We start from the raw sequence: 12,102 nt of genomic DNA on the forward strand, positions 1-12,102 counted from the left end.
CAGACTTTCTTCTCCACAGGTATTTACCTAGTGGGCATCTGGCTTTTGCATAAAAGAACTTTGTAAGCTATTTTCGAATTCAGAGGAAGGAAGGACTCACTGGTATTCAGTCTGCAGCTCTTAAGTTACATTTTGAATCAGACTTCTCCTTTACTAGAATTAAGTCTATCTAAATTGGAAAAGTACAAAGAGCTTGGAAGTTATACAGAACTGAGAATGCCCTAGCAGACCTTCTGGAGCATTTGCTAAGCAGAAACCTAGTTTGTGTCACAATGTTCTTGCCTTATTCTTAGACAATGTGTACCGTTCAGGTGACATTGACAAATGATGAGTAATGACGACGAGTAGGTGGTCACTTTCTTGCTCAGGTACATTCAGTCTGTTCTTTTCCCTTTTCTTGTTCTCTGTTTACATAATTTGAGTTTTAATAAGGGACTGTTAGATATATCCTTCAGTGTTAGAGGACTGAACTTTTCCTTGCATAAGAACCAAAGTTATGGCATCAAACATGTAATTGTTTTGAAATCACAGGCCACATAACTGTTAATCAATATGCTACTGGTTGTGGGCTGGAGTGATATCACAGCGGGTAGGGCATTTGCCTTGCACACAGCCGACCTGGGTTCGATTCTCAGCATCCCATATGGTCCCCTGAGCACCACTAGGGGTAATTTCTGAGTGCAGAGCCAGAAATGACACCTGAGCATCGTCAGATATGACCCAAAAAGAAACTGGTTGAGGTAATGTACTAGGTATATACATATATATTGGGAGGTGGGGAGGAGATCTTATTATATACTTCTGGGAAGGAGATCTTGTTATGTACTTCTGGGAGTGGGAGTGGTCAACAGCACTGCACAGGCCCAGCGCAGTTAGCCACCTGCCCCTTCAACCCCACCTCCTTATCTTGTAGATAAGGAAAGCCAAGAGTCAGAGCTGAATTTCTCTGGGTTTACCCTGAAGATGAAAGAGTGTCAGTAGTTTGGGGGCTTATGAGGATTCTGTAGGGCACTCCCAAATGTGAGTACTGCTTGATTTATGACAATTTTGAAATGACAATATTCTTTAATGTCCATCCTAACTTTTGAAATCAACACACTGAAATACATTCACAGGAAAAATGTCTGCACATTTGCGGAGGTGGGGTGGAATTCAGGTCTTACCCCTGGCTCTGCACTCAGGGATCATTCTTGGTGGTACTCTAGGACCCATATAAGGCTCCAGGAATCTGAGTGGGGTGCGTGCAAGTCAAGAAACCTACCTTCTGAGCTATCACGCCAGTCCTCAGTCAGTGAAAGTTTTAAATCACCATACCCCATCATTCTTGTCTTCATATTCTCACTTCCCAGAAGATTTGTTAAAAGAGCAACCATTTTCCTCTTAGCAGTTTACTTTTAGCTACTTTCTTTACAAATGAGATATATTTTGGCCACACCAAACAGCCGGTTTCTTGGCAAATGAAATACACTTTTCAAAGGGCAGATATATTTTCTCTTATCAAACCAAAATGAAAAGGAGATGAGATATCACAATTTCCTGATTTCCCCTGGAAACATTGCAGAGATTTTCTGCTAGCTTCCAAAAGAAGCCAGTGTTTTGTTGTCATTGTAGTTCTCTTTCTTTTTAAATTACAAGCTTATCCAAGCTTGGGGTTTCAACCACCAGTTCATTGACAGAAATTCCCTGCAGATCCATGAAAAAATCATCCTGTTTAAATGACAGTGGTTTCCAACTATGGATCTGCTGAGACACAGGTGACATAAATAAGTTGGCATTGGCCTATAGTGAAGGGAAGGCAATTAGATTTGTTCACTCCTCTATCACTCAGGCTCCTCATTCTTGACTCAGTTCTTGCATCCATTGTAATTGGAATCTGCTACACATCCTGATAATGCAAATGCATTCTGAGAACTGGAAATGAATAATAAAAACGGACATTGTAAAATTTTCTTATCAGGGGCTGGTCTAGAATGACACAATGTCTGAAAATATTTAGGAAGATTCACATGACCTTTTTAAATATCTACCAATAGCTGGAACTTCAAGAATTCCACTTAACATAATGAAAGCTGGTTACATCTTATGTTCCCTCTTGGCTTGGCTCTCCCCTGGGACAGGATGTGCTTCCATATGACCTTTCCTGTCATTCTCCATTCTTTGTAACATAATTCTTTTAAATGAGCTCTGGGTATCCTATAGGAAGCAATTCTGAAATCTCCCTACTCATGCTGTGTTGAACCAGCACCAAATCCAGCTGGTCTGTGCAGAATTCTTAGTGCCAGCTCTCTGGCAACAGATCCCTTCGCTGAGCCCATATCTCCCTTCCCAATCTTCCTTTACAAGCATCTCACTTCCCTCGCACAGATGCACCAGTTCAGACTGTTTGCTGACCACTGCCTGTACATGGAGAGGTGCTATTTGTTGCCTACCCTTGTGCTCAGGCACATCTTCCAGAAGTCAAGGTTATCAGGGAACTCAGTGGTCCAGGGAGGCAAGAATGAGAAAAAGCTGAAAGTCTGTCTGTTTGCAAGCAGAAAGGATTTAAAGCAGATAGCCCCGTTTGGTGATGCTAACTGGCTAGAACAAAAGTTTTCCTTGGGGAAAGACTCACAAGACTCCTGAAGGACGTTGCAGTTTCTCCTGTGACTTTGAAGCATATGGCTCATGCACAGAGAGACATGGCTCAGCTCTACCTGGTAGATCCAGATGTGCTTTTTGGAAGAGCACCCCAAAGACATCATCAGTAATGAGGATCTGGCCACATGTGGCCATGCTACTCTCTGATGAAGTTTTATGCTGAGCTTTCCCCAGGACCTCCTTTCTAATTACAGACTTCTCCGAGCCCAACCTCAGTCAGCACTGTGTATGCTCCTAAGGCAAACCCAGCCTCTCTCTGCTCAAATGTGTTTTGTTGTAATTATAGGGAATTGAGCTTTGATCTCTGAGTCAGCATTTCTCCGTCTGGGTTCTGTAGGATTTTTTTTTTTAATAACTAATAGATAGTTTGTGCAAAAACACAGTTCCATATTAGAAAGAAATTGATTCACTGAATGGCTTTTCCCCCTGTTTGGTTGGACTAATAATTGCTTAGGGCAGAGGTTGGCTGTGGATTAACACAGTGTTATTCTCAGTAATTTTTTTTACCTCCTGAAAGATTTCTCTTGGCTCTTTTCCCCACAGCGACTATGGTTATGAGCGACATAGCAATGGTCAGTGCCTGCCAGCATTTTGGTTCAATCCATCTTCTCTGTCGAAGGACTGCAGCTTGGGACAGAGTTACCTCAATAGCACTGGGTGAGTGTCCAAAGTAGTGACTGTGCGAGAGCAATGTTTGCTGCTTTCCAGCATGTGCTAAATCTTAACTGAATAACTTCTGAACAAAGCCCAGAATCCTTAATTATAGCGCATCATTTCCTTGCATTCATTTTAAGAATGCAGAACAGATTCGTGTTAATGGTGCAGATTACATCTGAGAAGTCTCTACTTACAAATAAAGGAAACAGTTCCTCGAATGAAAATGAACATGCACACATGTGTACACTGTCTGGTACTTGATCTCAGAACTATTTAATTATTTGAGGCTGCATTTTACCTTCACTGCATCCTTATGGGGAAGCCAAATAAATATTTCATGTGTCCATTCCTGTTTTATGAATGTGGAAGCCACATACAAAAAAAAAATGCTCAGCAACTCTTCAAAAAAAGTGGCAACCCAGTCTTGACACATTTAAGGTATGCATTCTGAGTTTTGTAAACATAAAGTAATGTATTTTGTTCTTGTTGTTGCTTATTTGATGTTGTGTAGCTTACCTAATACCATTGAAGTAGAGTTCAATGCTAAGGTCCTCACTGCTCTTCTAACACCACTGTATGTGACCCAGGTAGACCACATGAAAGGCGAACGCCCTACCGCTGTGCTATCGCTCCAGCCCTTTATATGTATACAAATATATGTATAAATACATATAAATTTATTATATTTGTATAACTATATTAAATAAATATTTTAAATATACTTTAAAGTAATCATTTTTATTACTTTAAAAGTGGGAACACACATGGATAAATACCTCGAATATCTCTATCTTTTGATATTAAGGGTTAAAGAAAGAAGCTTTGAATGAAGGTCTAAAGGCTATGATTTACTTGAATACTATCACAAAATCTGAGAAAAATACAAGTAGCATTTTATAGGAACTAGTAAGCAAGGTTCTTAGACCTGGTATCATGGTAGAATATTATAAAGGGCTGATAAAATGACCATTCTTAATGGTGAAGGAATGCTAAAGAAAGGAGTTTTATTGCTTATAGTTGCCAGAGTGTTTACCATTGTAAAGAAGATTAGAAACACCGCCCCCCAACTTAACTTCAGAATTCATTATTTTCTTTTCACGAAAGCAATCAGGGAAGTCATCTTACTTTCTCACTGATATTGAGAAGGGGAAGCTGATGAAGGGCAGAGGAGTCTGAGTCGTTCCAAATGCCGCTTAAACACTGGAATGGACAGAATAAAACCAAGAGCCCCTCAATTTCTGATTTACTATCACATGCACATTCACATAAACATTGCTAAGCTTTCCTTAAAGAAAGGTCACCTAATTTTAGCAAACACAGTAAGTGAAATCCAAGTAAATACTAACTCATAAAAGAAAGTGTCAGAAATAACAATACTATAACATATATTCTGTCCCGTGGAATTTTCTTTCATATCATATAAAATTGAAATTAGAATTTGGCTTTGATTTTGGCCACACCCAGCTGTGCGTGGTGCTTTCACATGACTCTTACTCAGGTACCACTCCTGGCAGTGCTCAGGGGCCTGTATGTGGTGCCAAGAACCAAACCCTCACCAGCTATGTGCAAGGCAAGTGCTCTATCAGCTGTATTATATCTTTGCCCCTGAAATTCTCTTTTTGACAAGATGTGATTCAGAGTAAGGTCTCAGGCACAAGACTATTTCTCAATTAATTTATACTTATTAGTTCAAGGATCACTAATGTTACTGCCTAGAATTTGACCTTCACTCTCACATGTTTATTTTTGTTATTTGGCATGATATTAGAACATCTGATCCTAGTGGATTTCTGTTATTACTTTATCTGTTTATTTCATCTATTTATTCAGACTTTTTTTGGAAAAGCTTCACTTGTGTCAGTATGAAAAATTGTGTAAGAACATGTGACTAAAACCAGACAATAGTAGGCACAATAAGTACCTTGCTCTATAAATTTAGAACTCATGAGTACAGTGACTATTTGCCTAAGGTTTGTGAGTTAAGGTCACAGGACAGAACTGACAAGACCATATTATCTTAACAACATACTTTGAATTAGGTGCAAGAAGACCCTTACTTGGAACATGACCTAAAATCATCTTCCAAGAAGGCCTCATAGAACTAAATTTTACTTGCAGTGTCTTTAGCCAACCAAGGCATTGTCAAAGAATACAAATTAAATTGATTAAGCCAACAAACAAAAAAACCTATGCCTTCCCTCATATCACTCTAATCCTTCATTTGATGATTTTGATTCTGTGGAATTTTATGAGCACAGATTAATTATTTAATATTCCAGCCAGTCTCAAACTGCTATGAAATATTTAGCTATACATGTAAAAGTATTTAAAAACACAAGAAATGTACATGTATGTTTTCATGTTTACAAAGCCAGTTTAGAACACCACCCCATTTCCGGCCCCTCCCCGCACATGACTGTTATCTGTTTGGTTTGCATGCTGCTAAATGAGTATTTCTTTTCCATTATGCCAAGAGAAAAAATACAAAAGTAACTTGGGACGTTACTTATACATGTCTGTTCCTACTAAATATATTGTTCTTCTGTTTGCTATTTCATAAACATCTTTCCAAGTTCAAATACACAGGTTTACCTTCTATCTATAATTACTTATAATTTCTGGGATTAAAGCACCTGGGATAGTTTCATTTTATGCTTTCATCAGTACGGGGGTCATTGCCTATTTTCCACTGTCATGAACAATGCTTCAGTTACTGGCCTCTTTCCATAAGAAAAAAATTGTTATTAAAAACAACAACAAAAAAGCTAATTAGTCTTTTTTCTTGAGCAATTGGAGGTATTACTCTTGCTGGTAAAGTAAATGCCACATAGCCATCAGCTAAATTCTTATCTCCAACTATCAGGCATTGCCTGCTTATCTTCATATAAGGTAGCACCCTAGCTTCTTGCTCACATGCTGTCTGTGAGTCCATGAATTAGAGATTCATTAGAAGATACATGGGTCGTTTCAAATGCACAAGTTGCGGAAAGCCTTTCCAGACAAAAGAAACAAAGGAACTGACCTTGGGAAAGGTGCATGCTCTTAGTTTTCTCAAGGACAAGTGTTTGTGTGGTGCCTGAAAGCCTATAAAATTTGGTCACCGTTGTCTCTTCATTTTAGCCATCTGTGTACATCTCACGCTCAGTCATATTTAGCTTTAGGCTAGGATGAAGGTAGAGGAATCACAAGTGCAAGATCATCCTGAGAGTGACTCTCATCATACATTTTACTTCCCCCTGGCTTTATCACCTCGCCTCTGTCCCTCAGAGTGGAGCACATGATGCAGATATGCTGTCTGGACTTGAATTGGATGGGGTCTCCTAGACAATTGTCCTTTGTCAGTCAAGCTTAACAAGATAATGCCCCAGCATAACCTTTCTGAAAGTTTAGTTGGAAGCGTGCGGGTACACCATCCTTTTCCTTTTATTTTTTTCAAATGCTTTATTTTATAAATGGTTATGGTTGCTTCCACAGTCAGGTTATTACCCTTTATATATAGCAGTGTTCTCAAGTTCACTTCACTTCACCATGATGGAAAGAGTCCCAGCATCAGTTACTATTATGCCCTACAGAAATGCTCTTTTGAGGAGATGCCCATAATTTTATCAGGGTCACTGTGTAGAAGTGAATGGTTGAGCAATTTTGTTTTAGTTCTTGGCTAGATTGGAGTATACAAAATTCCACCAGGTGACAGTAAACACTTGTTTTCATGGTCGGTCTTGTGGAGTCCAGGTTTCTGATTCTCAAACTGTGTGAAAGTGGATTTTCCTGAGCTGGTGGGGTCTTGAGCATTGTATGAAATATTTGGAAACAAAATTCATCAGATTGAAAGTTACTCTACTGTATGATTTAACTAATGGGTCTGGATCCCAGCCCAATTGCCCAGGCTTCTCCTTTGCCCATGAAAGACATCACTTGTCCTATCCCTAGTGCTGCCTTATCTCATAGACAATATCTGTGTGGTCCACTCCTCTTCTGTCCCCAATTTACTCTCTATTTGGTAGACGCTGTCCTTGTCTGAAATCATGTCCTTGGCCCTTCTCGGACTGTACTTTAGTGGTTCCCGGATATCTTGTTGTAGCTTACCTTAGTCTCTGCTCCTGGCTATGTGTGTGTGGGCGAAATCGCTATGCACTGTATACCAGTCGCTGGTCCTCCCACCTGTATCCCAGCAGTTCCTCTCATCCTGTTCTGACTTTCCTAATCTCTGGCCACAGCCACATGTACATGGGTGAGACTCCTGTGTTTAATATCTGCCCCTGCCTGGTCATCTAAGCCCTGCCTGAATCTGAACCTTAAGGGGGCACCTGAACCCCTGCCTGTATTCTGCCCCTGTTGGGCTATGGGCCTGCCTGTATTCAGCCATTTGTCCAGGCCTGGGAGCCCTACCTAATTCTGCATTCTGCCTGCACATGTGCAAAGAGAGAAAGAGAGAGCACAGGTTCAGGGAGAGTCCAGTGAGAGAAGTGTGTGTGAGGGGGGGGGGGCGTGAAGGGGGGGGGTACTCCTTTTATCTGCTGCCATCTTCCAACCTAAGCCATTCTGTTATCTGTTTTTACCGGCTATCTGTTCCATGGTTGAGATTTAAAGTGACCAACTAAATTCAGCTAGCACTCCACCCTTCCACTCCTGCCTCATCAAAACCATAGAGCAATGTAGGAACCAAGTTTTGCCCTATATTGAAGCTACTTACCTCTTACCCAGTGCAATAGCACAGCGGGTAGGGTGTTTGCCTTGCACGAAGCTGACCCGGGTTTGATTCTCCCGTGTCTCTTGGAGAGCCCGGCAAGCTACTGAGAGTATCCTGCCCACACGGCAGAGCCTGGCAAGCTACCCGTGGCATATTCGATATGCCAAAAACAGTAACAAGTCTCCCAATGGAGTCGTTACTGGTGCCCGCTCAAGCAAATCAATGAACAACGGGTCTATAGTGCTATAGTGCTCCATCTTACCCATGTTGCCTTGACACCTCCATTCCAAGAAAAACTAGGAGACTAGGAGAACCCACCTAGTATGGACAGAAAATGAAACATAAAGGGGGTATTTTGTTTGATGAAAAGAAATAATTTTATAATGAAACAAATAAGAGTTTTAATATACCTTTGTCATTTAGTGCTTTATTTGCAAAAGACTTCTTATCTTTGAAAGTTAAATTTTGTGATCTCTACAATTGCACCATTTTCTTTTGGGATTTGAGTAGATGAGGCTATGGCACAATATCTTGGAGGTAGTAGGCAATTTGCAAATTGCAATTGCTGGTACCAATAATAACTATCTGAGTTTCCTTTGGAGTGAAATAAGAACAAGGGGGAAGCTTCTCCTTATTGTGTATCTTTAGTCCAGACATTCCTCTGATAGTTAATAGTCACTAAAAAGCTGAGATCCAGAAATACTCAACCTAGCTCCATTTTTCTTATCTGTAAAACAGAAATAATAGCCAACATAGGCTCATAAAAATTATGTAATTAGAAACTACCATATTCCAAAGGATGTGCCTGTTCCTCTATGTCCCTCAAAGAAGAGAACACATTTGCCTGGGTAGTGGATGAGTTGATCTGTTAAAATAAAATGAAATAAATGTTAATTTGTAAATTTCCTTGCATGTTAGTTCTGGAACTCATTCCAGTGCTTTCCCCATTGTTTCTTTGTAGCTACATGTAAATTCATACACAAGCATAAACTCATTTAGTTCTACTTATATATGGTTAAATTTTGTTTATATTGCTTTGGATCCAAGAAACATGCTGCAAATCTAAGTTGCTAAATTAAATAAGACAGTCCTCATCTCATGCCAACCATAAAAGATCCTGTAAATATAAAATAAAGTGGGCATTGAGCTGGTTTACTCTAAGAAACCGAGATAAACTTCTTCAGGAACATATTTCTTCTTGCTTATAAACTCCAGAGAGTTCTAGATGTGTTTTTTTAAATTTTTTTTTGCTTTTTTTTGGGGGGGTCATACCCAGCTATACTCAGGGGTTACTCCTGGCTCTGCACTCAGGAATCACCCCTGGCGGTGCTCCGGGGACCATATGGGATGCTGGGAATCGAACCAGGGTCAGCCGAGTGCAAGGCAAATGCCCTACCCGCTGTGCTATCGCTCCAGCCCCCAAGATGTGTCTTTTTTTTTAAAAAAAAAGCATGTATAGAAATTTCAGTCTTTAAAGATTCTTTAGAGAAACCACTAATCCTTCACAACACAATGAGACCCAGTTCAGTGTCTCATTGCATCTTATGGTTATTGTACCAATCTACAGTATGACCATTTACTCAGAAAGCTTAAAAATAAATTTAAAGCACCATTAATTCAGTATTAATATAGACATATTTAGTGGGGACAGAAAAATATAGTATTGTCTACATAAATTCCAGCAAAATCATCAATCTTTATATTATCAAGCGACATTTCAAATGTTTCTGAAATGATTTCTATAGACAGAATCCTCCCTGCATCAGCCACTGGAACAGATCCTGGCTATCCTGCTTTTGCTCTGGAATTGCTATTTTTAGTATCTCATTGGAATCATTTCCCAACTGACCCCCATTCCCGGTGCCCGGTGGCGATTTTAATGTTTGGATTTCACCTCAGCCAGTTTTGTCAGTGAGCATCATGAAAAAAAATTTTCTTCTGAAAGTGTTGTATATATTTCAAGTCTAGAGGAAGGAGAGCCCTTGCATCATTTATAGACTCAATCTTACCGGGGCTCAGGCAACAGTTTTCTACCACAGCACCATGATGTCTCACTGAAGTCCTCAAAAATTGTCTGTGGCTGAGCATTTCAAGCTTCATAACAACCTTTCTTAGGTGTAGGTGTTTTGTTTTTAAAGGAATGGCCTTGGGGATGGGCAATAAGGAAGACAGTAGGTCTCATTGCACACGGGGACTTTGTTCCTGTCATGGCTGCGCTTGTTCATGTTGATGGTGTTGTGTTGCCTTTAGCCATTTTTTTCCACAGGTCATGTGGCATCATGGAAGAAAACACCAAACTAGTCCAGAGGCCCAAAACTGCCTCCTCTATTGCTGTGGTAAACTCTAAACCACATCTCTTTTTCCTTATGTATAAATAGAGGGATCATACTAGAGGATCTTTGAGATCAATGCAGCCCTTGATATGTCCAGCACGAATCTCATTTCACAGACTATATCAACATTAGAATTTCTGGGACTGCTCAAAGGAAGGGGCAGTTTCTTTACATATTCAGTGCATTCAATGAGCAGCATTTTTCTCCTGTTTTCTTTTTTTTTTCTAATTTTTTCTTACTCTACTGGGGCATGTATTTTAGCTTTATTATCATACTTGCTATCAAGTCACTTCATATGACATTGTCATATGTCACACCTCAACAAAGTAGGCACTTCTGTTCCCTTTACTCTTCAAATAAAATAAACTGTGCTTCTATCATGTTGAGTACATCAAAAGCTTAACATCAAATTTCTTAACTCCACCTAGTCTTTCTCATAACAATTCCCTAATCTTGAGGTCTCTTTACTCATTTTTAGGAACAAGTCCTAACAATTACTGCATTTAGAGAAACTTGGAAGCTTGCTTAATCAACTGGATTTTCATTAACTTCTGAATTTTGAGAATTCATTGCAGCTACATTGAGAATTTTGCTGCTACATTGGATTGTCATGGGAATGGGCTTGTTGACACACTAAGCATACCTTCATTCAGGGAATCCCTATTAAAACATAAATAATGTCCTTGGGGCTATGTCTACTGCTAAAGAGTCACCCAAATTTTTATCTACCTACTTGTGAGGTATGACATCTTAGAAGCCCGATATAATGCCTCTTGAGTGTATCTGAAGCTCTGGGAGATTACCACACTGTTTTTCCAAAAGTAATTTTTTGGCACACATGAATTGAAGTATCTATCTGCCCAGTTGTTAGATCATGCACAGTATCCTAGTTAGTGTCAGATGTCTATAATAATAATAAAGCTCTTTTAATTTACACACCTGAAGATTGCACAATATCTGCATTTTGTTGCATTTCCACTTTTTTGAGGTTTTTTTTTTTTCTTTTTGGGTCATACCCAGCGATGCACAGGGGTTAACTCCTGGCTCTGCACTCAGGAATTACTCCTGGCGGTGCTCAGGGGACCATATGGGATGCTGGGAATCGAACCCAGGTCAGCTGGAAGCAAGGCAAACACCCTACCCGCTGTGCTATCACTCCAGCCCCCTTTGGAGGTGGTTTGATCCAAAAAGAGTTTTTATTATCCAAATACTAGCAAACTAGCTCCTTCTCTACCCCATGACTTCTTTCATCTTTTTGTTCAATAAGACAAGTATCATTGATACAGAAGAGCTTTCCCTTGAATGCAGAGTCGCGTGCACTGTACCATTTAGAGGCACACCTGAGGGACACCAAAATGAAGAGAGAACTTCATAGAAAGACTGGATTCTGTTACTGAATTTCTAAGAATGAATGACAGCTTAACATAAAAAGAACACCTCAGATCTAATACACAGCACAGACACAGAAGGCACTTAGACCTTAGGGAGTCCTGATGTTGGAAAATGCGTTGGGCAGTGTTTAATCACTAAGTAAAACAGGGGCATGCACACTATCACTCTCCACATGCGTTCAGTGGTTAGGCCGTTTTCCCACCCTGGATGGCCAACAGCAATGGAGGAAGGAAGAGTAAAACAGAAGCCAGGCTGGTTGTTGATCAATTGCTGCTTATTTGTCCTCCACCTCCTTCCAATCTCACTCATTGCCCATATCCTGCACCTCAGTCCACTCCCCCAGCCTAGTTATTCCCCCTTTCCAAGGGTTGAGGATAGGGATTACACACAGAT

The 12,102-nt window shown here is 40.1% G+C and overlaps 1 protein-coding gene across 5 annotated transcripts in view; it reads left to right on the plus strand.

Moving 5' to 3' along the window:
• Positions 1-12,102, plus strand: part of SORCS1 (sortilin related VPS10 domain containing receptor 1) — a 580,968-nt gene that overhangs the window by 484,209 nt on the left and 84,657 nt on the right. For all 5 annotated transcript variants that reach the window (XM_055118868.1, XM_055118867.1, XM_004611935.3 and 2 more), the window contains exon 17: positions 3,181-3,294. In XM_055118868.1, coding sequence (XP_054974843.1) covers positions 3,181-3,294 — 114 coding nt within the window. The remainder of the gene's footprint in view (positions 1-3,180; positions 3,295-12,102) is intronic.

The sequence above is a fragment of the Sorex araneus genome, chromosome 11, assembly GCF_027595985.1.
Source record: "Sorex araneus isolate mSorAra2 chromosome 11, mSorAra2.pri, whole genome shotgun sequence".
In the NCBI taxonomy this organism is placed as follows: domain Eukaryota; kingdom Metazoa; phylum Chordata; class Mammalia; order Eulipotyphla; family Soricidae; genus Sorex; species Sorex araneus.